The sequence below is a fragment of the Hyla sarda genome, unplaced genomic scaffold (assembly GCF_029499605.1).
Source record: "Hyla sarda isolate aHylSar1 unplaced genomic scaffold, aHylSar1.hap1 scaffold_267, whole genome shotgun sequence".
NCBI classification, from domain to species: domain Eukaryota; kingdom Metazoa; phylum Chordata; class Amphibia; order Anura; family Hylidae; genus Hyla; species Hyla sarda.
Window position 1 is genome coordinate 30,320 of NW_026609364.1, and position 27,650 is coordinate 57,969.

Here is a 27,650-nt window from a genome sequence, read left to right on the forward strand (position 1 = left end):
TGATCTCTCGCTGCCTCTCTGGTGCGGCTCGTGGTACAGGCCCCTGATCTCCTGCTGCCTCTCTGGTGCGGCTCGTGGTACAGGTCCCTGATCTCCCGCTGCCTCTCTGGTGCGGCTCGTGGTACAGGTCCCTGATCTCCCGCTGCCTCTCTGGTGCGGCTCGTGGTACTGGTCCCTGATCTCCCGCTGCCTCTCTGGTGCGGCTCGTGGTACAGGTCCCTGATCTCTCGCTGCCTCTCTGGTGCGGCTCGTGGTACAGGCCCCTGATCTCCTGCTGCCTCTCTGGTGCGACTCGTGGTACAGGTCCCTGATCTCCCGCTGCCTCTCTGGTGCGGCTCGTGGTACAGGTCCCTGATCTCCCGCTGCCTCTCTGGTGCGGCTCGTGGTACAGGTCCCTGATCTCCCGCTGCCTCTCTGGTGCGGCTCGTGGTACAGGGAATATTTCAGAAAATACTACCTTGGAGGTCCTTGCCTTAAGCTTGCGGCCTAACTCCCTGAAATCATTTTTAAGGACATTCCACCTACCTCTTTGTCATTGGTACCAATATGTACCATGACTGCTGGGTCCTCTCGAGCCCCGCCCAGCAACCTGTCAACCCGATCCGCGATGTGCCGAACTCGAGCGCCAGGCAGACAACACACTGTTCGGCGATCCTGGCCTTTGTGACAGATCGTTCTGTCTGTCCCCCTAATAATTGAGTCCCCCACCACTAGTACCTGTCTGGCCTGCCCTGCACTCCTCCCTCCCTCCTTACTGGAGCAGACACCCCCCTGGCGGTCAGAGGCGGTATCCTGCTGCAGTTCTGCTAGCTCTGTAATGGCATCCCCCTCATCTGCCAAGTGGGCAAACTTGTTGGGGTGTCCAGTTCAGGACTAGCCTCCCTGACACTTTTTCCCCTACCCTCCCTACTTTTTCCCCTACTGTCCTCCCCCACCTCTACTCCCGAGAGTACTTGCTCAGTGAGCAGGAGACTCCTCTCCATGTTGTTAATGCTTCTCATTGTTGCCAGTCGCCCCTCTAGATGCAGGATCTGGGCTTCCAAACGGACAACTAGCGCACATCTCGCACAACAATACGCACCTCACACTGCTGGTCAAGGACTGTATACATTGTGCAGGGTATATACCGGACTGCATGGTCCAACATGGAGGCCATCTAGTTATGGGGATTTCACAAATGTATAGGAAAAAACAGACACTCAAAATTACACTTCAATTTTTTTTGCAGACCTTGTGGGTTCATTTAACACTCACAGCGATCTCAACCTCCTGCTTTCAAACTCCTCTTTCACGCCCCTTCTTACACAGCAACACTCAGAAGAGCAAGATCTCAGTAAGAGTCCCAAGCGAAGATCTATACACCTGTGCCCAATTATACACCTGTGCCCAATTATACACCTGTGCCCAATTATACACCTGTGCCCAATTATACACCTGTGCCCAATTATACACCTGTGCCCAATTATACACCTGTGCCCAATTATACACCTGTGCCCAATTATACACCTGTGCCCAATTATACACCTGTGCCCAATCTACTCCTGCTCCCCCTAGAGGTGGAACAGAGGGTGTTTAACCTCTAACAGTTATCCCACTATGTGCAAGAGAGAAAGACTTACCCGAAATATGAATGTGGGCTATAGGCAGTCGCACCCACTCCACAGATTCACTCCGCACAACAGATAATCACAGTTTTTGAAACTCCTCTTACATGATGTAACAGCAGAATAGTGAGTGCAGCTCTGGAGGGGAACACATAAAATAACAGCAGAATAGTGAGTGCATCATGATGATGGTGATAATTATATTGATGATGATGATAATGAAGACGATGATGATGATGAAGGTGATGATGATGATGACTGATGATAATGATGATGATGGTAATAATGATGATGACGATGATGATAATGATGGTGATGATGATGATGATGATGACTGTGATGATAATGATAATGATGAAGACGATGATGATGATGGTGATGATAATGATAATGATGAAGACGATGATGATGATGGTGATGATGACAATGATGATGATGACTGTGATGATAATGATGATAATGGTGATAATTATATTGATGATGATGATGATGATGATGATGATGATAATAACTGTGATGATAATGATGATGATTGTGATAATTATATTGATGATGATGATGATAATGATGAAGACGATGATGATGATGAAGATAACTGTGATGATAATGATGATGATGGTAATAATGATGATGACGATGATGATGATGACTGTGATGATGATGGTGATAATTATATTGATGATGATGATGATGATGATGACTGTGATGATAATGATGATGATGGTAATAATGATGATGATGATGATGGTGATGATGGTGATGATGATAATGATGGGGATGATGGTGATGATGATGATGATGATGACTGTGATGATAATGATGATGATGGTAATAATGATGAAGACGATGATGATAATGATGGTGATGATGGTGATGATGATAATGATGATGATGGTGATAATTATATTGATGATGATAATGATAATGATGGTGATGAAGACGATGATGGTAATAATGATGATGACGATGATGAATGTGATGATAATGATGATGATGGTGATAATCATATTGATGATGATGATGATGATAATGATGGTGATGAAGACGATAATGATGATGGTGATGATGATAATGATGATGATGATGGCTGTGATGATAATGATGATGATGGTAATAATGATGATGACGATGATGATAATGATGGTGATGATGATACTGACGATGATGATGATGATGATGATGACTGTGATGATAATGATGATGATGGTAATAATGATGATGACGACGATGATAATGATGGTGATGATGATGCTGACGATGATGATGATAATGATGGTGATGAAGACAATGATGATGATGGTGATGATGATACTGATGATGATGATGACGATGATGATGATGATGATGACTGTGATGATAATGATGATGATGGTAATAATGATGATGATGACGATGATAATGATGGTGATGATGATGATAATGATGGTGATGAAGACAATGATGATGATGGTGATGATGATACTGATGATGATGATGACGATGATGATGATGATGATGACTGTGATGATAATGATGATGATGGTAATAATGATGATGATGACGATGATAATGATGGTGATGATGATGATAATGATGGTGATGAAGACAATGATGATGATGGTGATGATGATACTGACGATGATGATGATGACTGATTTTGTGTTGTTGTCTCAGTCATAGGGAGAAGCCTGAAGGTGACATCGGACAGTGTGGAAGTGTCGTCCCTCATCCTCCCTGATGTCCCCATCACTTGGCTGCATCTTCAGAGGATGACATCATTTGATAGGTGCTGTGATGTCACACGTGGGGGGAATGGGGGACATGTTCTGTGTCACTTGTACATCATAACACATCTCCTTACAGATCAGCCTTCAGAGAAGCCGTGTCCATCATCCTCAACGTCACCTCCTGGAGAATAACATTGTTACCTGACCATGCGGACCCGGACACACCGTGCCACCATGTGGCCTTCTTCATCATAGGTAACATGACCACATGACCGCCACATGATCAGCACACTCCTCTCCTGTATACTCTGTACTGCTGTGGACCCTGCTCCTCCACTATATAACTCTCACCCTGTGACCTCAACATGATCAGCACACTCCTCTCCTGTATACTCTGTACTGCTGTGGACCCTGCTCCTCCACTATATAACTCTCACCCTGTGACCCCCACATGATCAGCACACTCCTCTCCTGTATACTCTGTACTGCTGTGGACCCTGCTCCTCCACTATATAACTCTCACCCTGTGACCTCCACATGATCAGTACACTCCTCTCCTGTATACTCTGTACTGCTGTGGACCCTGCTCCTCCACTATATAACTCTCACCCTGTGACCTCAACATGATCAGCACACTCCTCTCCAGAACTCCTCTGTACTGCTGTGGACCCTGCTCCTCCACTATATAACTCTCACCCTGTGACCTCCACATGATCAGTACACTCCTCTCCTGAAATACTCTGTACTGCTGTGGACCCTGCTCCTCCACTATATAACTCTCACCCTGTGACCTCCACGTGATCAGCACACTCCTCTCCTGTATACTCTGTACTGCTGTGGACCCTGCTCCTCCACTATATAACTCTCACCCTGTGACCCCCACATGATCAGCACACTCCTCTCCTGTATACTCTGTACTGCTGTGGACCCTGCTCCTCCACTATATAACTCTCACCCTGTGACCCCCCCCCCCACATGATCAGCACACTCCTCTCCTGTATACTCTGTACTGCTGTAGACCCTGCTCCTCCACTATATAACTCTCACCCTGTGACCCCCACATGACCAGCACACTCCTCTCCTGTATACTCTGTACTGCTGTGGACCCTGCTCCTCCACTATATAACTCTCACCCTGTGACCACCACATGATCAGCACACTCCTCTCCTGTATACTCTGTACTGCTGTGGACCCTGCTCCTCCACTATATAACTCTCACCCTGTGACCTCCACATGATCAGCACACTCCTCTCCAGAACTCCTCTGTACTGCTGTGGACCCTGCTCCTCCACTATATAACTCTCACCCTGTGACCTCCACATGATCAGCACACTCCTCTCCAGAACTCCTCTGTACTGCTGTGGACCCTGCTCCTCCACTATATAACTCTCACCCTGTGACCTCCACGTGATCAGCACACTCCTCTCCTGAAATACTCTGTACTGCTGTGGACCCTGCTCCTCCACTATATAACTCTCACCCTGTGTCCTCCACATGATCAGCACACTCCTCTCCTGTATACTCTGTACTGCTGTGGACCCTGCTCCTCCACTATATAACTCTCACCCTGTGACCTCCACATGATCAGCACACTCCTCTCCAGAACTCCTCTGTACTGCTGTGGACCCTGCTCCTCCACTATATAACTCTCACCCTGTGACCTCCACGTGATCAGCACACTCCTCTCCAGAACTCCTCTGTACTGCTGTGGACCCTGCTCCTCCACTATATAACTCTCACCCTGTGACCTCCACGTGATCAGCACACTCCTCTCCTGAAATACTCTGTACTGCTGTGGACCCTGCTCCTCCACTATATAACTCTCACCCTGTGTCCTCCACATGATCAGCACACTCCTCTCCTGAAATACTCTGTACTGCTGTGGACCCTGCTCCTCCACTATATAACTCTCACCCTGTGACCATCACATGATCAGCACACTCCTCTCCAGAACTCCTCTGTACTGCTGTGGACCCTGCTCCTCCACTATATAACTCTCACCCTGTGACCTCCACATGATCAGCACATTCCTCTCCTGTATACTCTTTACTGCTGTGGACCCTGCTCCTCCACTATATAACTCTCACCCTGTGATCTCCACATGGACAGTACATTTCTTTCCTCAAATACTCTGTACTGCTGTTGACCCTGATCCTCCACAATATACCTCTCACCCTGTGACCTCCACATGATCAGCACTCTCCTCTCCTGAAATACTCTGTACTGCTGTGGACCCTGCTCCTCAATGATATAACTCTCACCCTGGGACCTCCACATGATCAGCACACTCCTCTCCTGAAGTACTCTGTACTGCTGTGGACCCTGCTCCTCCACTATATAACTCTCACCCTGTGACCACCACATGATCAGCACACTCCTCTCCTGAAGTACTCTGTACTGCTGTGGACCCTGCTCCTCCACTATATAACTCTCACCCTGTGACCCCCCCCCCCCCCCCTATGATCAGCACACTCCTCTCCTGTATACTCTGTACTGCTGTGGACCCTGCTCCTCCACTATATAACTCTCACCCTGTGACCCCCCCTATGATCAGCACACTCCTCTCCTGTATACTCTGTACTGCTGTGGACCCTGCTCCTCAATGATATAACTCTCACCCTGGGACCTCCACATGATCAGCACACTCCTCTCCTGAAGTACTCTGTACTGCTGTGGACCCTGCTCCTCCACTATATAACTCTCACCCTGTGACCCCCCCCCCCCCCCACATGATCAGCACTCTCCTCTCCTGTATACTCTGTACTGCTGTGGACCCTGCTCCTCCACTTTATAACTCTCACCCTGTGACCACCACATGATCAGCACACTCCTCTCCTGTATACTCTGTACTGCTGTGGACCCTGCTCCTCCACTATATAACTCTCACCCTGTGACCTCCACATGATCAGCACACTCCTCTCCAGAACTCCTCTGTACTGCTGTGGACCCTGCTCCTCCACTATATAACTCTCACCCTGTGACCTCCACATGATCAGCACACTCCTCTCCTGAAATACTCTGTACTGCTGTGGACCCTGCTCCTCCACTATATAACTCTCACCCTGTGTCCTCCACATGATCAGCACACTCCTCTCCTGTATACTCTGTACTGCTGTGGACCCTGCTCCTCCACTATATAACTCTCACCCTGTGACCTCCACATGATCAGCACACTCCTCTCCAGAACTCCTCTGTACTGCTGTGGACCCTGCTCCTCCACTATATAACTCTCACCCTGTGACCTCCACGTGATCAGCACACTCCTCTCCAGAACTCCTCTGTACTGCTGTGGACCCTGCTCCTCCACTATATAACTCTCACCCTGTGACCTCCACGTGATCAGCACACTCCTCTCCTGAAATACTCTGTACTGCTGTGGACCCTGCTCCTCCACTATATAACTCTCACCCTGTGACCTCCACATGATCAGCACACTCCTCTCCTGTATACTCTGTACTGCTGTGGACCCTGCTCCTCCACTATATAACTCTCACCCTGTGACCTCCACATGATCAGCACACTCCTCTCCTGAAATACTCTGTACTGCTGTGGATCCTGTTCCTCCACTATATAACTCTCACCCTGTACCCTCCACATGATCAGCACACTCCTCTCCTGAAATACTCTGTACTGCTGTGGACCCTGCTCCTCCACTATATAACTCTCACCCTGTGACCATCACATGATCAGCACACTCCTCTCCAGAACTCCTCTGTACTGCTGTGGACCCTGCTCCTCCACTATATAACTCTCACCCTGTGACCTCCACATGATCAGCACACTCCTCTCCTGTATACTCTGTACTGCTGTGGACCCTGCTCCTCCACTATATAACTCTCACCCTGTGATCTCCACATGGTCAGTACATTCCTTTCCTCAAATACTCTGTACTGCTGTGGACCCTGCTCCTCCACTATATAACTCTCACCCTGTGACCTCCACATGATCAGCACATTCCTCTCCTGTATACTCTTTACTGCTGTGGACCCTGCTCCTCCACTATATAACTCTCACCCTTTGATCTCCACATGGACAGTACATTTCTTTCCTCAAATACTCTGTACTGCTGTGGACCCTGCTCCTCCACAATATACCTCTCACCCACCTCTCACCCTGTGACCTCCACATGATCAGCACTCTCCTCTCCTGAAATACTCTGTACTGCTGTGGACCCTGCTCCTCAATGATATAACTCTCACCCTGGGACCTCCACATGATCAGCACACTCCTCTCCTGAAGTACTCTGTACTGCTGTGGACCCTGCTCCTCCACTATATAACTCTCACCCTGTGACCACCACATGATCAGCACACTCCTCTCCTGAAGTACTCTGTACTGCTGTGGACCCTGCTCCTCCACTATATAACTCTCACCCTGTGACCACCACATGATCAGCACACTCCTCTCCTGAAGTACTCTGTACTGCTGTGGACCCTGCTCCTCCACTATATAACTCTCACCCTGTGACCCCCCCCCCCTATGATCAGCACACTCCTCTCCTGTATACTCTGTACTGCTGTGGACCCTGCTCCTCCACTATATAACTCTCACCCTGTGACCCCCCCCCCCCCCCCTATGATCAGCACACTCCTCTCCTGTATACTCTGTACTGCTGTGGACCCGTCTCATGTTTACCTGCCGCGTGTCCCCAGGTGATGTTTCCATCAGTCACAGCTTTACGATGATCTCCTCACAATGGGGGGTTTAGTCATCGGGTCTCATTGAGTGCAGGGCGGCTCCGTCTGTCACTTCCTTATATTCTATCTCCACATAAAGATAATCCTGCACTCATCGCCGCAGCCGTGTAATGCGGGGATCTGATGACATCATCCTCCCATGTCACATGACATCTTTATTCCATACTTGCCCCATATACAGCAGCAGATACCAACCCGGGCACCATCACCGCTCGTATGGGGTGAATACTTCAAGCAGTTTAGGTAAATATGGGCGAGGAGACGTTGTAATACACATCATCATGAGCACCAGGCCCCTCCCACTGCGCTGTCATCCCAGATGGAGATCATCTCGTCCATCATGTGATCTGCAGGACTCCAGGTGGAGATCAGCTGCTCTGTGTGCAGGAGTCGCCTCTGTATTCCTGACCACAATGTCTCCTGTATACGTTCATCTTCACCTCCCCAGGCTCAGCTGCTCCTGAGTTCACCATCAAAAGGTGTTCACACTATGATGATCTCCCAAAATCTCAGGCGCACTGCACCCCCAGCCCACAAATCTCTGCCTGATGTAATGAACTAGAAGAAGGTCCTGATCTGTATCCTGGGTGAGATGCCCATATCATTCAACCTTAATATTGGGATCAGAACAGGTTGCCGTTGTGTATACCTTCCCACACACATAAACTCTCAGGAGCACTGCACCCCCAGCCCACAAATCTCTGCCTGATGTAATGAACTAGAAGAAGGTCCTGATCTGTATCCTGGGTGAGATGCCCAAGTCATTCAACCTTAATAATGGGATCAGAACAGGTTGCCGTTGTGTATACCTTCACACACACACATAAACTCTCAGGAGCACTGCACCCCCAGCCTGCAAATCTCTGCCTGATGTAATGAACTAGAAGAAGGTCCTGATCTGTATCCTGGGTGAGATGCCCATATCATTCAACCTTAATACTGGGATCAGAACAGGTTACCTTTATGTATACCCTCACACACTCATAAACTCTCAGGAACACTGCACCCCCAGCCCACAAATCTCTGCCTGATGTAATGAACTAGAAGGTCCTGATCTGTATCCTGGGTGAGATGCCCATGTCAGTCAACCTTAATACTGGGATCAGAACAGGTTGCCTTTATGTATACCCTCACAAACCCATAAACTCTCAGGAGCACTGCACCCCCAGCCCACAAATCTCTGCCTGATGTAATGAACTAGAAGGTCCTGATCTGTATCCTGGGTGAGATGCCCATGTCATTCAACCTTAATACTGGGATCAGAATAGGTTGCCGTTATGTATACTTCACACACACATAAACTCTCAGGAGCACTGTACCCCCAGCCCACAAATCTGAGCCTGCTATAATAAACTGGTAGAAGGTCCTGATCTGAATCCGTGGCAAGATGCCCACCCCATTCAACCCTCGATATTGTGATCACTCATTAGGACAGGTTACCTCTTTGCATACCCTTACACACACTCAGAAGCACTGCACCGCAGCCCAGTGTCTGTTGTAATGACCCTCTGTACAGATTGAGCTGTCCATGCCATTTAACTCTCAGAACTGTAGGGGAGATGTATCAAACCCTGTGCAGAGGAAGAGTGGTGCAGCTGCCCATAGCAACCAATCAGATTGCTTGTTTTATTTTTAAAGTGACCTGTGGAAAATGTAAGAAGTGATCTGATTGGTTGCTATGGGTAACTGGTCAACTTTTCTACTGCACAGATTTTGATGAATTTCCCCTGTAATCAGACATTAGAACAGGTTGCCTCTTTGCATACCCTCTCACACACACAAGCACTGCACCCCCAGCCCACAAATCTGTGCTGTAATAAACTCCTCTCGCTCCTCCTTATTCCCTCGGTCTTGTTTATTTGACCTCACACAATGTCTCTGCAGCTCATCCTCCATTAATATATCCATTGTAATATTAATCCTCCAATATATGCTCTGTGTAATATTATCCATTGGTCAGATCCTCTGTTCACCTTCATGTCTCGTATGTTTTCTTGTGCTTTTTGGTGACTGCAGAGATTCTGAGCAGTTACAGACATTGTACTATGCAGGTATTGGCCTGAGGCCGACTCAGTTCTGCTGCATCTCTGTCAGATCTTATACATAACGTGTCTGGTGTGTCTTTGTCTACTCAGGATTCAATGACACGGATGCCCTGTCCTCAATACACACCCAGGAATCACTGGGGCCGCCCTGTCCCCCATCTATAGGTAAATGAACCTGCTGAAGATGGAGAAGAGGAGGAAGATGAGGAGAATGAGGAAGATGGAGAAGAGGAGGAGGATGAGGAAGATGGGGTGGATGAGGAAGATGGGGAAGAGGAGGAGGATGAGGAAGATGGAGAAGAGGAGGAGGAAGAGGAGGAGGAAGATGGGGAGGATGTGGAGGATGGGCAGGATGAGTAAGATGAGGAGGATGGGGAGGATGGGGAGGATGAGGAGGATGGGGAGGATGGGGAGGATGGGGAGGATGAGGAGGATGAGGAGGATGGGGAGGATGAGGAAGATGGGGAGGATGAGGAGGATGAGGAGGATGGGGAGGATGGGGAGGATGGGGAGGATGGGGAGGATGAGGAGGATGGGGAGGATGAGGAGGATGAGGAGGATGGGGAGGATGAGGAGGATGAGGAGGATGGGGAGGATGAGGAAGATGAGGAGGATGGGGACGATGAGGAGGATGGAGAGGATGAGGAAGATGAGGAGGATGAGGAAGATGAGGAGGATGGGGAGGATGAGGAAGATGAGGAGGATGGGGAGGATGAGGAGGATGGAGAGGATGAGGAAGATGAGGAGGATGAGGAAGATGAGGAGGATGGGGAGGATGAGGAAGATGAGGAGGATGAGGAAGACAGGGAGGATGAGGTAGATGAGGATGAGGAAGATGGGGATGAGGTGGAAGATGGGGAGAATGAATAAAGAAGAAGATTATGGGAGGGTGAAGAATAATATACGAGAGGATAATGGAGGATTATGATGATGCAGAGGCGTAGATGGATATATAGCAGATAGAATCGGTGCGGATATAACAAAGACACATTGTAACTCACATCTGCAGTGCGCTCGTTCTTCAACAGATCTAAAGGCGTTCTCAAGAATTACAAAAACATGGCTGCCTTCATCCCGTAACAGCACCACCCCTGTCCCCAGGTTGCGTGTGGTATTGCAGCTCGGTTCCATTGAAGTGAATGGGGCTGGGAAGTAATACCAAACACAACCTGAGAACAGGGGTGGCACTGTTTCATGTTTTTCTAATTCTGGATAAAGCCTTTAACCCTTTACATGAGTTAAATCTGCATAAAAAACATATTTACTGGATGAAGATTCACAGCAAAATCCCTGAAAAAAACATGAAGCTGGTAAAAAAAGAAAAAACACTTATAACCAGATGTGAAAACAATAGAAATCAACCGTAAAGAGAAGCGGCGCTCAAAGTCTGTTACATATACAGACACTAGTAAATATATGTGATTTAATTACTAAATATAATATAAAGTTAGGAATATAGAACATCCACAGGGTCTATAAAATAATAGTGAACTGTATAAACATAAATAATAAAATAATAGATAAATGTATAAACATAAATAATAAAATAATAGATAACTGTATAAAAATAAATAATAAAATAATAATGAACTGTATAAAAATAAATAATAAAATAATAGTGAACTGTATAAAAATAAAAAATAAAATAATAGATAACTGTATAAACATATAAAATAATAGATAACTGTATAAAAATAAATAATAAAATTATAGATAACTGTATAAACATAAAAAATTAAATAATAGATAACTGTATAAACATAAATAATAAAATAATAGATAACTGTATAAACATAAAAAATAAACTAATAGATAACTGTATAAACATAAATAATAAAATAATAGATAACTGTATAAACATAAAAAATAAACTAATAGATAACTGTATAAACATAAATAATAAAATAATAGATAACTGTATAAACATAAAAAATAAACTAATAGATAACTGTATAAACATAAATAATAAAATAATAGATAACTGTATAAACATAAAAAATAAACTAATAGATAACTGTATAAACATAAATAATAAAATAATAGATAACTGTATAAAAATAAATAATAAAATTATAGATAACTGTATAAACATAAAAAATAAAATAATAGATAACTGTATAAACATAAATAATAAAATAATAGATAACTGTATAAACATAAATAATAAAAAATAGATAACTGTATAAAAATAAATAATAAAATAATAGATAACTGTATAAAAATAAATAATAAATTTATAGATAACTGTATAAAATAAATAAATAATAAAATAAATAAATAAATAATAAAATAGGTAATATAGAACACTCACAGGGCCCTTGTGGGCAAACAATAAAATAATAGATAACTTTATGACTATAAAAATAAATAATAAAATAATAGAGAACTGTATAAAAATAAATAATAAAATAATAGATAATTGTATAAAAATAAATAATAAAATAATAGAGAACTGTATAAAACTAAATAATAAAATAATAGATAACTGTATAAAAATTAATAATAAAATAATAGATAACTGTATAAAACTAAATAATAAAATAATAGATAAATGTATAAAAATAAATAATAAAATAATAGATAACTGTATAAAAATTAATAATAAAATTATAGATAACTGTATAAAATAAATAATAAAATAAATAAATAATAAAATAGGTAATATAGAACACTCGCAGGGCCCTTGTGGGCAAACAATAAAATAATAGATAACTGTATAACTATAAAAATAAATAATAAAATAATAGATAACTACCGTATTTTTCGCCCTATAGGAGGCACCGGCATATAAGACGCACCCAATTTTAAAGGTGCAAAGTCTAGAAAAAAAAAAGATTCTGCACCCAACAGTGATCTTCAATCTGCAGACCTCCAGATGTTGCAAAACTACAACTCCCAGCATGCACGGACAGCCATTGCATGTCCGGGCATACTGGGAGTTGTAGTTTTGCAACATCTGGAGGTCCGCAGGTTGAAGACCACTGGTATAGGAGGTAATACTCACATGTCCCCGCCGCTCCGGACCCGTCACCGCTGCCCTGGATGTCGCCCTCCATCACTGTCGCCGCGTCCCCGTGGTGTCCCCGACGCTCTGGACGTCTTCTTCCCCGGGATCCACGCTCTCCGTCGCCGTCATCACGTCGCTACGCATGCCGCTCCTATTGGATGACGTCGAAGGAGAGCGCCAACCATGCAGGAGATCCCGGCACAAAGCAGACACCGAGGAGGCAAGTAAGGTCCCTCCCGGTGTCCTGTAAGCTGTTCGGGACGCCGCGATTTCACCGCGGCGGTCCCGAACAGCCCGACTTTCGCTTCAGACGCGGCGGTCAGCTTTGATCGCCGCGTCTGATGGGTTAATACAGGGCATTTTATAATTGTATAAAAATAAATAATTAAATAATTGTATAAAAATAAATAATAAAATAATAGAGAACTGTATAAAAATAAATGATAAAATAATAGATAACTGTATAAAAATAAATAATAAAATAATAGATAACTGTTTAAAAATAAATAATTAAATAATAGATAACTGTATAAAATAAATAATAAAATAATAGATAACTGTATAAAAATAAATAATTAAATAATAGAGAACTGTATAATAATAAATAATAAAATAATAGATAACTGTATAAAAATAAATAATAAAATAATAGATAACTGTATAAAAATAAATAATTAAATAATAGAGAACTGTATAATAATAAATAATAAAATAATAGATAACTGTATAAAAATAAATAATAAAATAATAGATAACTGTATAAAAATAAATAATTAAATAATAGATAACTGTATAAAACTAAATAATAAAATAATAGATAACTGTATAAAAATAAATAATAAAATAATAGATAACTGTATAAAAATAAATAATAAAATAATAGATAATTGTATAAAAATAAATAATAAAATAATAGATAATTGTATAAAAATAAATAATAAAATAATAGAAAACTGTATAAAAATAAATAATTAAATAATAGATAACTTTATAAAAATAAATAATTAAATAATAGATAACTGTATAAAAATAAATAATAAAATAATAGATAACTGTATAAAAATAAATAATTAAATAATAGATAACTGTATAAACATAAATAATAAAATAATAGATAACTGTATAAAACTAAATAATAAAATAATAGATAACTGTATAAAACTAAATAATAAAATAATAGATAACTTTATAAAAATAAATAATTAAATAATAGATAACTGTATAAAAATAAATAATAAAATAATAGATAACTGTATAAAAATAAATAATAAAATAATAGATAATTGTATAAAAATAAATAATAAAATAATAGATAATTGTATAAAAATAAATAATAAAATAATAGAAAACTGTATAAAAATAAATAATTAAATAATAGATAACTTTATAAAAATAAATAATTAAATAATAGATAACTGTATAAAAATAAATAATAAAATAATAGATAATTGTATAAAAATAAATAATTAAATAATTGTAATTGTATAAAAATAAATAATTAAATAATTGATAATTGTATAAAAATAAATAATAAAATTATAGATAACTGTATAAAAATAAATAATAAAATTATAGATAACTGTATAAACATAAAAAAATAATAACATTAGGTCACGACAACGTAATTCCAATGTGTACACATGTAACAAGTGTTGTTAAGCAAGAAAGAAGCTACAATGTATCTTGAATCCTCACAGTCTTGATGTAACAATCAGAGGAATATAGATGGATCCGTTCAGCAATAAAGGGGCCTGCAGTTCTTTTGAAAACATTTGACATGTAGCAGCGCCGTGTGCGCGTTCTGGTCTCCAGTATGTGGGAGATGTTATAAATCCTGGGAAAATGTCACCTACAGGCCGCTGTTGTTATTAAATTGGGAATCAATGGGAATAATAGTATATATATATATATAGTAATGGCCGTAAATGTTGCCCCCCTGATATTTTTCTATAAAATGAAGTATTCCTCACAGGAAAGGATTGCAGTAACACAGGTTTATTCCCTTTGTGTGTATATATATATATATATATATATATATATATATATATAGATCTCCTCTGTATATATATATATATATATATATCTCCTCTCCTCTGTATGTATATATATATAGATCTCCTCTCCTCTGTGTATATATATATATATAGATCTCCTCTCCTCTGTATATATATATATATATATATAGATCTCCTCTCCTCTGTATATATATATAGATCTCCTCTCCTCTGTGTATATATATATATAGATCTCCTCTCCTCTGTATATATATATATATATATATATATAGATCTCCTCTCCTCTGTATATATATATATATATATATATATATATAGATCTCCTCTCCTCTGTATATATATATATATATATATAGATCTCCTCTCCTCTGTATATATATATATATATATATATATATATATATATAGATCTCCTCTCCTCTGTATATATATATTGCAGTAACACAGGTTTTGCTATACACATGTTTATTCCCTTTATGTGTATATATATATATATATATATATATATATATATATATATATATAGATCTCCTCTCCTCTGTATATATATATATATATATATATATATATATATATAGATCTCCTCTCCTCTGTATATATATATATATATAGATCTCCTCTCCTCTGTATATATATATATATATATAGATCTCCTCTCCTCTGTATATATATATATATATATATATATATAGATCTCCTCTCCTCTGTATATATATATATATATATATATATATATATATATACATATAGATCTCCTCTCCTCTGTGTATATATATATATATATATATATATATCTCCTCTCCTTTGTGTATATATATATATATATAGATCTCCTCTCCTCTGTATATATATATAGATCTCCTCTCCTCTGTATATATATATATATATAGATCTCCTCTCCTCTGTGTATATATATATAGATCTCCTCTCCTCTGTATATATATATATATATATATATATATATATATATATATAGATCTCCTCACCTCTGTATATATATATATATATATATATATATATATAGATAGATAGATAGATCTCCTCTCCTCTGTATATATATATATATATATATATATATATATATATATATATTGCAGTAACGTATGTTTTGCTATACACATGTTTATTCCCTTTGTGTATATATATATATATATATATATATAGATCTCCTCTCCTCTGTGTATATATATATATATATATATATATATATATAGATCTCCTCTCCTCTGCATATATGCATATATATATATATAGATCTCCTCTCCTCTGTATATATATATATATATGTATATATATATATATAGATCTCCTCTCCTCTGTGTATATATATATAGATCTCCTCTCCTCTGTATATATATATATATATATATATATATATATATCTCCTCTCCTCTGTATATATATATATATATATATATATATATATATATATATATATATATGTATATATATATATATATATATATATATATATATATAGATCTCCTCTCCTCTGTATATATATATTACAGTAACGTATGTTTTGCTATACACCTGTTTATTCCCTTTGTGTGTATTCAGTAGGAGTAGGAATGCAGGAAAAATTCCGGGTACCTGGCGCAATCCACTGTGGAAGGACTTAATCCAAGCAGGTTATGTGGAAAGATGCCGTTTATTAGCCAGTGAGCACAGACGCGTTTCGAGGTAACAACCTCTTTCTCAATGTGGTTATGGCATAATGTGGAATTCCATAACCACATTGAGAAAGAGGTTGTTACCTCGAAACGCGTCTGTGCTCACTGGCTAATAAACGGCATCTTTCCATAACCTGCTTGGACTAAGTCCTTCCACAGTGGATTGCGCCAGGTACCCGGAATTTTTCCAGCATTCCTACTCCTAATGTCTACACTTCGGCCCGGAGGATCCGTGTCGCTGACTACCGGGAGGCAGCACCACTAACATCTATGCGCTATAAGTTGTTCTGTTTTGCCATATACAACAACTAAAGGTGAGCAGTTTATTCAATGTAATAACTAATTACTCTATGGGAAGCTCTGCTTATCTTTTTTGTTTATAGTTCCTTTGTGTGTATTGGAACTAAACCAAAAACTCAAATGTCACACCAAACTCCAAAAATGGTCTGGACAAAATTATTGGCACCCTTAACTTAATATTTGGTTGCCAACATTTGGAAAAAAAATCGTGAAATCAGTGTCTTCCTATAAGCATCAGTAAGCTTCTTACACCTCTCAGTCGGAATGTTGGACCACTCTTCCTATAACCATCAATAAGCTTCTTACACCTCTCAGTCGGAATGTTGGACCACTCTTCCTATAACCATCAATAAGCTTCTTACACCTCTCAGTCGGAATGTTGGACCACTCTTCCTATAACCATCAATAAGCTTCTTACACCTCTCAGTCGGAATGTTGGACCACTCTTCCTTTACAAACTGAACCCCGGTCTCTTATTGGACGGTGCCTTTTCCCAACAGTAATTATAAGATCTCTCCACAGGTGATCAATGGGATTTAGATCTGGACTCATTGCTGCCACTTCAAAGAAAAGAATGAACATGATCCTTCTCGGCGCTGAACAATTTCAGTGGCAGAATTGTCCGACCGCTGAAATTCCTCAGTGTGAACGGGTATCGTAGAAAACTCATTCACACTGATGTTTTGTTCACTGCGCTGAATTCTGATCACAGAATTCCGCAGGAATTACGTAGTGTGAACATACTCATAGGGTATGCAGGTCAATAATGTGGAGATTTTGTATAGAAGAACTTCCTTAGACGCATTTTGGAGCCTCCATAGGCTCCTTCCTCAGTCAGGATAAAGGAGAGAAAACACATTACTCATATTCCTCTGTGATTGTTACATTAAGACTACGATGATTCAAGATACATTGTAGCTTCTTTCTTGCTCAACAACAATTTTTATATGTGCACACATTAGTATTAGGTTGTGGTGACCAAATGTTATTATTTATTTATTATTATACAGTTATCTATTATTTTAAGTTTGTTAATTTTTATACAGTTATTTATTATTTTATTTATTTTTATACTGTTATCTATTTTTTATTTATTTATTGTTATACAGTTATCTATCTATTATTTATTTATACAGTTATCTATTATTTTATTATTTATTTATTTATTACAGTTATCTGTTATTTTTTTATACAGTTATCTTTTATTTTAATATTTATTTTAATGCAGTTATCTTTTATTTTAATATTTATTTTAATACAGTTATCTATTATTTTATTATTTATTTTTATAATTTTCTTTTATTCTTTTATTTATTTTATAGTTATCTATTATTTTATTATTTATTTAATACAGTTATCTATTGTTTTATTATTTATTTATTTTTTATAGTTTTCTATAATTTAATTATTTATTTATTTTATACTGTTATCTATTTTATTGTTTATTTTTATACAGTTATCTATTATTTTATAGTTTATTTTTATACAGTTATCTATTATTTTATTATTTATATTTATACAGTTATCTATTGTTTTATTGTTTATTTTTATAGTTATCTATTATTTTGTTATTTATTTATTTTTATAGTTTTCTATTATTTTATTATTTATTTATTTTATACAGTTAGGCTAAGTTCACACAGCCGTTGGTTCCCGTCCCGATATTCACCCGTTCAAGTAAAATAACGGAACATGAAAAAAACGGGTTACCAACGGGTGCAAACGGATTGCAAACTGGTCTAGTAACCCGTTTTTTTTTTTTTTTTTTTAACGGATGAAAACTCCTATATTATATCCGTTTGTACCCGTTTTAATCCATTAATCCTTTAACCTGTGAAGGACCCAGGGCGTACCTGTACGTTCTGAATCCACTCCCGATCTATCACGCGGGGCCACGGCTCGGTCCCACGTCATAGCGGGTAGGGCCCAGCCTCTAACAACGGCCGAGACCCGTGGCTAATAGCACGCGGCATTGATAGCGGTGCCGCACGCTATTAACACTTTAGACGCGGCGTTCAACTAAAATGAAAGTGAAACCATGCCAGTTAGCTCAGGGAGCTGTTCGGGATAGCCGCGGCGAAATCGTGGCATCCCGAACAGCTTACATGACAGCTGAAGGATCACTACCTGCCTCCTCGCTGTCCGATCGCCGAATGACTGCTCAGTGCCTGAGATCCAGACATGAGCAGTCAAGCGGCAGAATCATCGATCACTGGTTTCTTATGAGAAACCACTGATCAATGAAAAAGATCAGTGTGTGCAGTGTTATGGATTCCTATGGGATAACAATGATCAGTATAAGAGATCAGTGTGTGCAATGTTATATGTCCCTATGGGATAATAATGATCAGTATAAGAGATCAGTGTGTGCAGTGTTATGGTCTCCTATGGGATAATAATGATCAGTATAAGAGATCAGTGTGTGCAGTGTTATAGTCTCCTATGGGATAATAATGATCAGTATAAGAGATCAGTGTGTGCAGTGTTATAGTCTCCTATGGGATAACAATGATCAGTATAAGAGATCAGTGTGTGCAGTGTTATGGTCTCCTATGGGATAATAATGATCAGTATAAGAGATCAGTGTGTGCAGTGTTATAGTCTCCTATGGGATAATAATGATCAGTATAAGAGATCAGTGTGTGCAGTGTTATAGGTCCCTATGGGATAATAATGATCAGTATAAGAGATCAGTGTGTGCAGTGTTATAGGTCCCTATGGGACTTATAACATTGCAAAAAAAAAAAGTGAATAAAGATCATTTAACCCCTTCCCTAATAAAAGTTTGAGTCACCCCCCTTTTCCCATTAAAAAATAAAACAGTGTAAATAAAAATATACATATGTGGTATCACCGCGTGCGTAAATGTCCGAATTATAGAAATATATTGTTAATTATACCGCACGGTCAATGGCGTACGCGCAAAAAAATTCCAAATTCCAAAATAGTGCATTTTTGGTCACTTTGTATATCATGAAAAAATGAATAAAAAGCGATCAATAAGTCCTATCAATGCAAAAATGGTAGCGCTAAATACTTCAGATCAGGGCGCAAAAAATGTTATGATTTTTTCCAGAAGTCCGGAAAAATCCAACCGAAATAAGTAGGGGATCATTTTTACCATATGGACCTAAAGAATAAAGTTAAGGTGTCATTTTTACTGAAAAATGTACTTTGTAGAAACAGAAACCCCCAAAATTTACAAAATGGCGGGGGTTTTTTCAATTTTGTCTCACATTGATTTTTTTTCTGTTTCGCTGTAGATTTTTGGGTAAAATGATTGACGTCATTACAAAGTAGAATTGGTGGTGCAAAAAATAAGCAATCATATGGATTTTTAGGTGAAAAATTTAAAGAATTATGATTTTTTAAAGGTAAGGAGGAAAAAAAGAAAGTGCAAAAACTGAAAACCCCCGGGTCCTTAAGGGGTTAATCTGTTAATTCCTGGTTCATTCCACCTCTTCTGAGCATGCTCAGAAGAAAATAGAGGTGAAAAATGGAGTGAAATTAACGGGGACAAACGGGTACATTAAAGGGTAACCCCTTTTGTAACCCGTTTCCCATAGACTTCAATCTTAAATTTAAAAGACCCGTTTTTCACCCGTTATTTTTGATGGGAAAAAAAATTGTGCATGGAACGTCATTTGGCCGTCAAAAATAACGGGTTACAAACATAACTGGTGCAAACGGGTGATAAAGGACTGTAAAAAAAATGACATTGAGATCAATGGGATCCGTTTACCAAATTAGCAAACGAGTTGCATAACGGGCATTTTTGACAGGAGGAGGTGGCTGTGTGAACGAGCCCTTATCTATTGTTTTATTATTTTGTATACAGTTATCTATTATTTTATTAATTTTTATTAAATTATCTATAATTTTATAATTCATTTTTATACGATTATCTATTATTTTATTATTTATTTTTATACATATTTTTATACATATATATTGTTCACTCAATATTGTTCTATATGACTTTTTTTTTTAAATCACATTTATTTACCAGTGTCTGTATATGTAACAGACTTTGAGCGCCGCTTCTCTTTACAGAACCCAGAAGCCTCCTGTATAATGGCGCAATGGGAGGAGCTTGACTCGTTTATTACAATTCTCAGGTGTCTCTGATGTCACCATCTTTACTTTTTCTTTTAGTGACATCGAATTCTGGTGCTGGCAGCGACCTAAGAGCAATGGCGGTCTACGTGGTTATGGCGTTCACACTTCTACTCCTGTGGTGACCACTGTGACCCCGGACGTGTTATCTGCCCCCTAATGGTGAAGAGTCACGTTTACCCCACCCCTCCCTCATCACTGATCTCTGTGACCCCGGACGTGTTATCTGCCCCCTAATGGTGAAGAGTCACGTTTACCCCACCCCTCCCTCATCACTGATCTCTGTGACCCCCGGACGTGTTATCTGCCCCCTAATGGTGAAGAGTCACGTTTACCCCACCCCTCCCTCATCACTGATCTCTGTGACCCCCGGACGTGTTATCTGCCCCCTAATGGTGAAGAGTCACGTTTACCCCACCCCTCCCTCATCACTGATCTCTGTGACCCCCGGACGTGTTATCTGCCCCCTAATGGTGAAGATTCACGTTTACCCCACCCCTCCCTCATCACTGATCTCTGTGACCCCCGGACGTGTTATCTGCCCCCTAATGGTGAAGAGTCACGTTTACCCCACCCCTCCCTCATCACTGATCTCTGTGACCCCCGGACGTGTTATCTGCCCCCTAATGGTGAAGAGTCACGTTTACCCCACCCCTCCCTCATCACTGATCTCTGTGACCCCCGGACGTGTTATCTGCCCCCTAATGGTGAAGAGTCACGTTTACCCCACCCCTCCCTCATCACTGATCTCTGTGACCCCCGGACGTGTTATCTGCCCCCTAATGGTGAAGAGTCACGTTTACCCCACCCCTCCCTCATCACTGATCTCTGTGACCCCCGGACGTGTTATCTGCCCCCTAATGGTGAAGAGTCACGTTTACCCCACCCCTCCCTCATCACTGATCTCTGTGACCCCCGGACGTGTTATCTGCCCCCTAATGGTGAAGAGTCACGTTTACCCCACCCCTCCCTCATCACTGATCTCTGTGACCCCCGGACGTGTTATCTGCCCCCTAATGGTGAAGAGTCACGTTTACCCCACCCCTCCCTCATCACTGATCTCTGTGACCCCCGGACGTGTTATCTGCCCCCTAATGGTGAAGAGTCACGTTTACCCCACCCCTCCCTCATCACTGATCTCTGTGACCCCCGGACGTGTTATCTGCCCCCTAATGGTGAAGAGTCACGTTTACCCCACCCCTCCCTCATCACTGATCTCTGTGACCCCCGGACGTGTTATCTGCCCCCTAATGGTGAAGAGTCACGTTTACCCCACCCCTCCCTCATCACTGATCTCTGTGACCCCCGGACGTGTTATCTGCCCCCTAATGGTGAAGAGTCACGTTTACCCCACCCCTCCCTCATCACTGATCTCTGTGACGCCCGGACGTGTTATCTGCCCCCTAATGGTGAAGAGTCACGTTTACCCCACCCCTCCCTCATCACTGATCTCTGTGACCCCCGGACGTGTTATCTGCCCCCTAATGGTGAAGAGTCACGTTTACCCCACCCCTCCCTCATCACTGATCTCTGTGACCCCCGGACGTGTTATCTGCCCCCTAATGGTGAAGAGTCACGTTTACCCCACCCCTCCCTCATCACTGATCTCTGTGACCCCCGGACGTGTTATCTGCCCCCTAATGGTGAAGAGTCGCATCTGCACCCCCATTACTGATCCCGATCTCCTGTCCTCACCCCCAAACTCTGTATAACATGTGTAATAATAAAGTCATGTGACCCTGCACTGACAGATCAGATGGGGCAGCGCTGAGCGCTCAGTGTTATTATTGTGTCCTGACACCGGGAACAGGTCCAGACAAGCGTCAAATATGTGACGGGTGTGGGGTGTCTGACCCCCTCTAATCCCTGCCCCGCCCTGAGCATAACAAATAACAATCCCCTCACTAACAGGGAAGGATCACACCCCGACAGGTGCGAGCGCGGAGTCACAGACAGCATGCAAGGCGAGAGAAGTGATACTGTGCACCGCTCCATCATGGATGATCAGAGAAGTGATACTGTGCACCGCTCCATCATGGATGATCAGAGAAGTGATACTGTGCACCGCTCCATCATGGATGATCAGAGAAGTGATACTGTGCACCGCTCCATCATGGATGATCAGAGAAGTTGTACTTTGCACCGCTCCATCAAGGATGATCAGAGAAGTGATACTGTGCACCGCTCCATCAAGGATGATCAGAGAAGTTGTACTGAGCAGTCTCCATATATACAGGACAGGAGAAGTGGTACTGTGCAGTGTATATATACAGAATAGGAACAGATACTGAGAAACTCTTATTTTATATCAAAAGGAATACAAAACATAAACCAACATAACAACCATAACAATGATAATCAAATAAACTCAATACATAACAAATCATAATATCACAAACACAAACAAAATACCTTCTGGTCTAGGACAACACACACTACATACCTATATATACACACTACATATCTATATATACACACACCACCAACCTATATAACTACATACACCACATACCTATATATACACACCACAACACACAGAGCATATACCTATACAATTTTTTTTATATAATACATATATATATATATACACATAAACAATAATCAATAATAAACACAACAAACTAAGAATTTACTCATAATATCCCCCACCTTCCCTATAACCTACACAAAAATATACACAAAATATAAATCAAATATTATAACCTTATTCATAACACTCTTAATACTCATATACATATATACAACCCCTATAAAATACAGTCCCTATACATATATACAACCCCTATACAATATACAGTCCTTATACATATATACAACTCCTATACAATATACAGTCCTTATACATATACAACTCCCATACATATATACAGCCTTTATACATATACAACTCCTATACAATATACAGTCCTTATACATATACAACTCCCATACATATATACAGTCCTTATACATATACAACTCCCATACATATATACAGTCCTTATACATATACAACTCCTATACATATATACAGTCCTTATACATATACAACTCCCATACATATATACAGTTCTTATACATATACAACTCCTATACAATATACAGTCCTTATACATATATACAACTCCTATACAATATACAGTCCTTATACATATATACAACTCCTATACAATATACAGTCCTTATACATATACAACTCCTATACATATATACAGTCCTTATACATATACAACTCCTATACATATATACAGTCCTTATACACATACAATTCCTATACATATATACAGTCCTTATACATATACAACTCCTATACAATATATCGTCCTTATACATATACAACTCCCATACATATATACAGCCCTTATACATATACAACTCCCATACATATATACAGCCCTTATACATATACAACTCATATACATATATACAGTCCTTATACACATACAATTCCTATACAATATACAGTCCTTAGACATATACAACTCCCATACATATATACAGTCCTTATACATATACAACTCCTATACATATATACAGTCCTTATACACATACAATTCCTATACATATATACAGTCCTTATACATATACAACTCCCATACATATATACAGTCCTTATACATATACAACTCCTATACATATATACAGTCCTTATACATATACAACTCCTATACATATATACAGTCCTTATACATATACAACTCCTATACAATATACAGTCCTTATACATATACAACTCCTATACATATATACAGTCCTTATACATATACAACTCCTATACATATATACAGTCCTTATACATATACAACTCCTATACATATATACAGTCCTTATACATATACAACTCCTATACAATATACAGTCCTTATACATATACAACTCCTATACAATATACAGTCCTTATACATATACAACTCCTATACATATATACAGTCCTTATACATATACAACTCCTATACAATATACAGTCCTTATACATATACAACTCCTATACATATATACAGTCCTTATACATATACAACTCCTATACAATATACAGTCCTTATACATATACAACTCCTATACATATATACAGTCCTTATACATATACAACTCCTATACAATATACAGTCCTTATACATATACAACTCCTATACAATATACAGTCCTTATACATATACAACTCCTATACAATATACAGTCCTTATACATATACAACTCCTATACATATATACAGTCCTTATACATATACAACTCCTATACAATATACCGTCCTTATACATATACAACTCCTATACATATATACAGTCCTTATACATATACAACTCCTATACATATATACAGTCCTTATACATATACAACTCCTATACATATATACAGTCCTTATACATATACAACTCCTATACATATATACAGTACTTATACATATATACAAGTCCTATACAATATACAGTCCTTATACATATACAACTCCTATACAATATACCGTCCTTATACATATACAACTCCTATACAATATACAGTCCTTATACATATACAACTCCTATACAATATACAGTCCTTATACATATACAACTCCTATACAATATACAGTCCTTATACATATACAACTCCTATACAATATACAGTCCTTATACATATACAACTCCTATACATATATACAGTCCTTATACATATACAACCCCTATACAATATACAGTCCTTATACATATACAACTCCTATACATATATACAGTCCTTATACATATACAACTCCTATACATATATACAGTCCTTATACATATACAACCCCTATACAATATACCGTCCTTATACATATACAACTCCTATACAATATACAGTCCTTATACATATACAACCCCTATACAATATACAGTCCTTATACATATACAACTCCTATACATATATACAGTCCTTATACATATATACAACTCCTATACATATATACAGTCCTTATACATATACAACTCCTATACAATATACAGTCCTTATACATATACAACTCCTATACATATATACAACCCTTATACATATACAACTCCTATACAATATACAGTCCTTATACATATACAACTCCTATACATATATACCGTCCTTATACATATACAACTCCTATACAATATACAGTCCTTATACATATACAACTCCTATACATATATACAGTCCTTATACATATACAACTCCTATACAATATACAGTCCTTATACATATACAATTCCTATACAATATACAGTCCTTATACATATACAACTCCCATACATATATACAGCCCTTATACATATACAACTCCTATACATATATACAGCCCTTATACATATACAACTTCTATACATATATACAGTCCTTATACATATACAACTCCTATACATATATACAGTCCTTATACATATACAACCCCTATACAATATACAGTCCTTATACATATACAACTCCTATACATATATACAGTCCTTATACATATACAAATCCTATACATATATACAGTCCTTATACATATACAACTCCTATACATATATACAGTCCTTATACATATACAACCCCTATACATATATACAGTCCTTATACATATACAACTCCTATACATATATACAGTCCTTATACATATACAACTCCTATACAATATACAGTCCTTATACATATACAACTCCTATACAATATACAGTCCTTATACATATATACAACTGCTATACATATATACAGTCCTTATACATATACAACTCCTATACATATATACAGTCCTTATACATATACAACTCCTATACAATATACCGTCCTTATACATATACAACCCCTATACAATATACAGTCCTTATACATATACAACTCCCATACATATATACAGTCCTTATACATATACAACTCCTATACAATATACAGTCCTTATACATATACAACTCCTATACAATATACAGTCCTTATACATATACAACCCCTATACATATATACAGTCCTTATACATATACAACTCCTATACATATATACAGTCCTTATACATATACAACTCCTATACAATATACAGTCCTTATACATATACAACTCCTATACATATATACAGTCCTTATACATATACAACTCCTATACAATATACAGTCCTTATACATATCCAATTCCTATACATATATATACACCCCTATACATATCCAATTCCTATACAATATACAGTCCTTATACATATACAACTCCTATACAATATGCAGTCCTTATACATATACAATTCCTATACAATATACAGTCCTTATACATATCCAACTCCTATACATATATACAGTCCTTATACATATCCAACTCCTATACAATATACAGTCCTTATACATATACAACTCCTATACAATATACAGTCCTTATACATATACAACTCCTATACATATATACAGTCCTTATACATATACAACTCCTATACAATATACAGTCCTTATACATATATACAACTGCTATACATATATACAGTCCTTATACTTATATACAACTCCTATACATATATACAGTCCTTATACATATATACAAGTCCTATACATATATACAGTCCTTATAC

General features: G+C 38.7%; 1 protein-coding gene across 1 annotated transcript in view; it reads left to right on the plus strand.

The window, feature by feature from the left end:
• Positions 1–21,324, plus strand: part of LOC130324854 (uncharacterized) — a 40,004-nt gene extending 18,680 nt beyond the window's left edge. The window contains exons 3-6 of the mRNA XM_056553270.1: positions 3,258–3,369; positions 3,447–3,565; positions 10,143–10,217; positions 21,203–21,324. Coding sequence (XP_056409245.1) covers positions 3,258–3,369; positions 3,447–3,565; positions 10,143–10,217; positions 21,203–21,288 — 392 coding nt within the window. The 3' untranslated portion in view covers positions 21,289–21,324. The remainder of the gene's footprint in view (positions 1–3,257; positions 3,370–3,446; positions 3,566–10,142; positions 10,218–21,202) is intronic.
• The last annotated feature ends 6,326 nt before the right edge of the window (positions 21,325–27,650 follow it).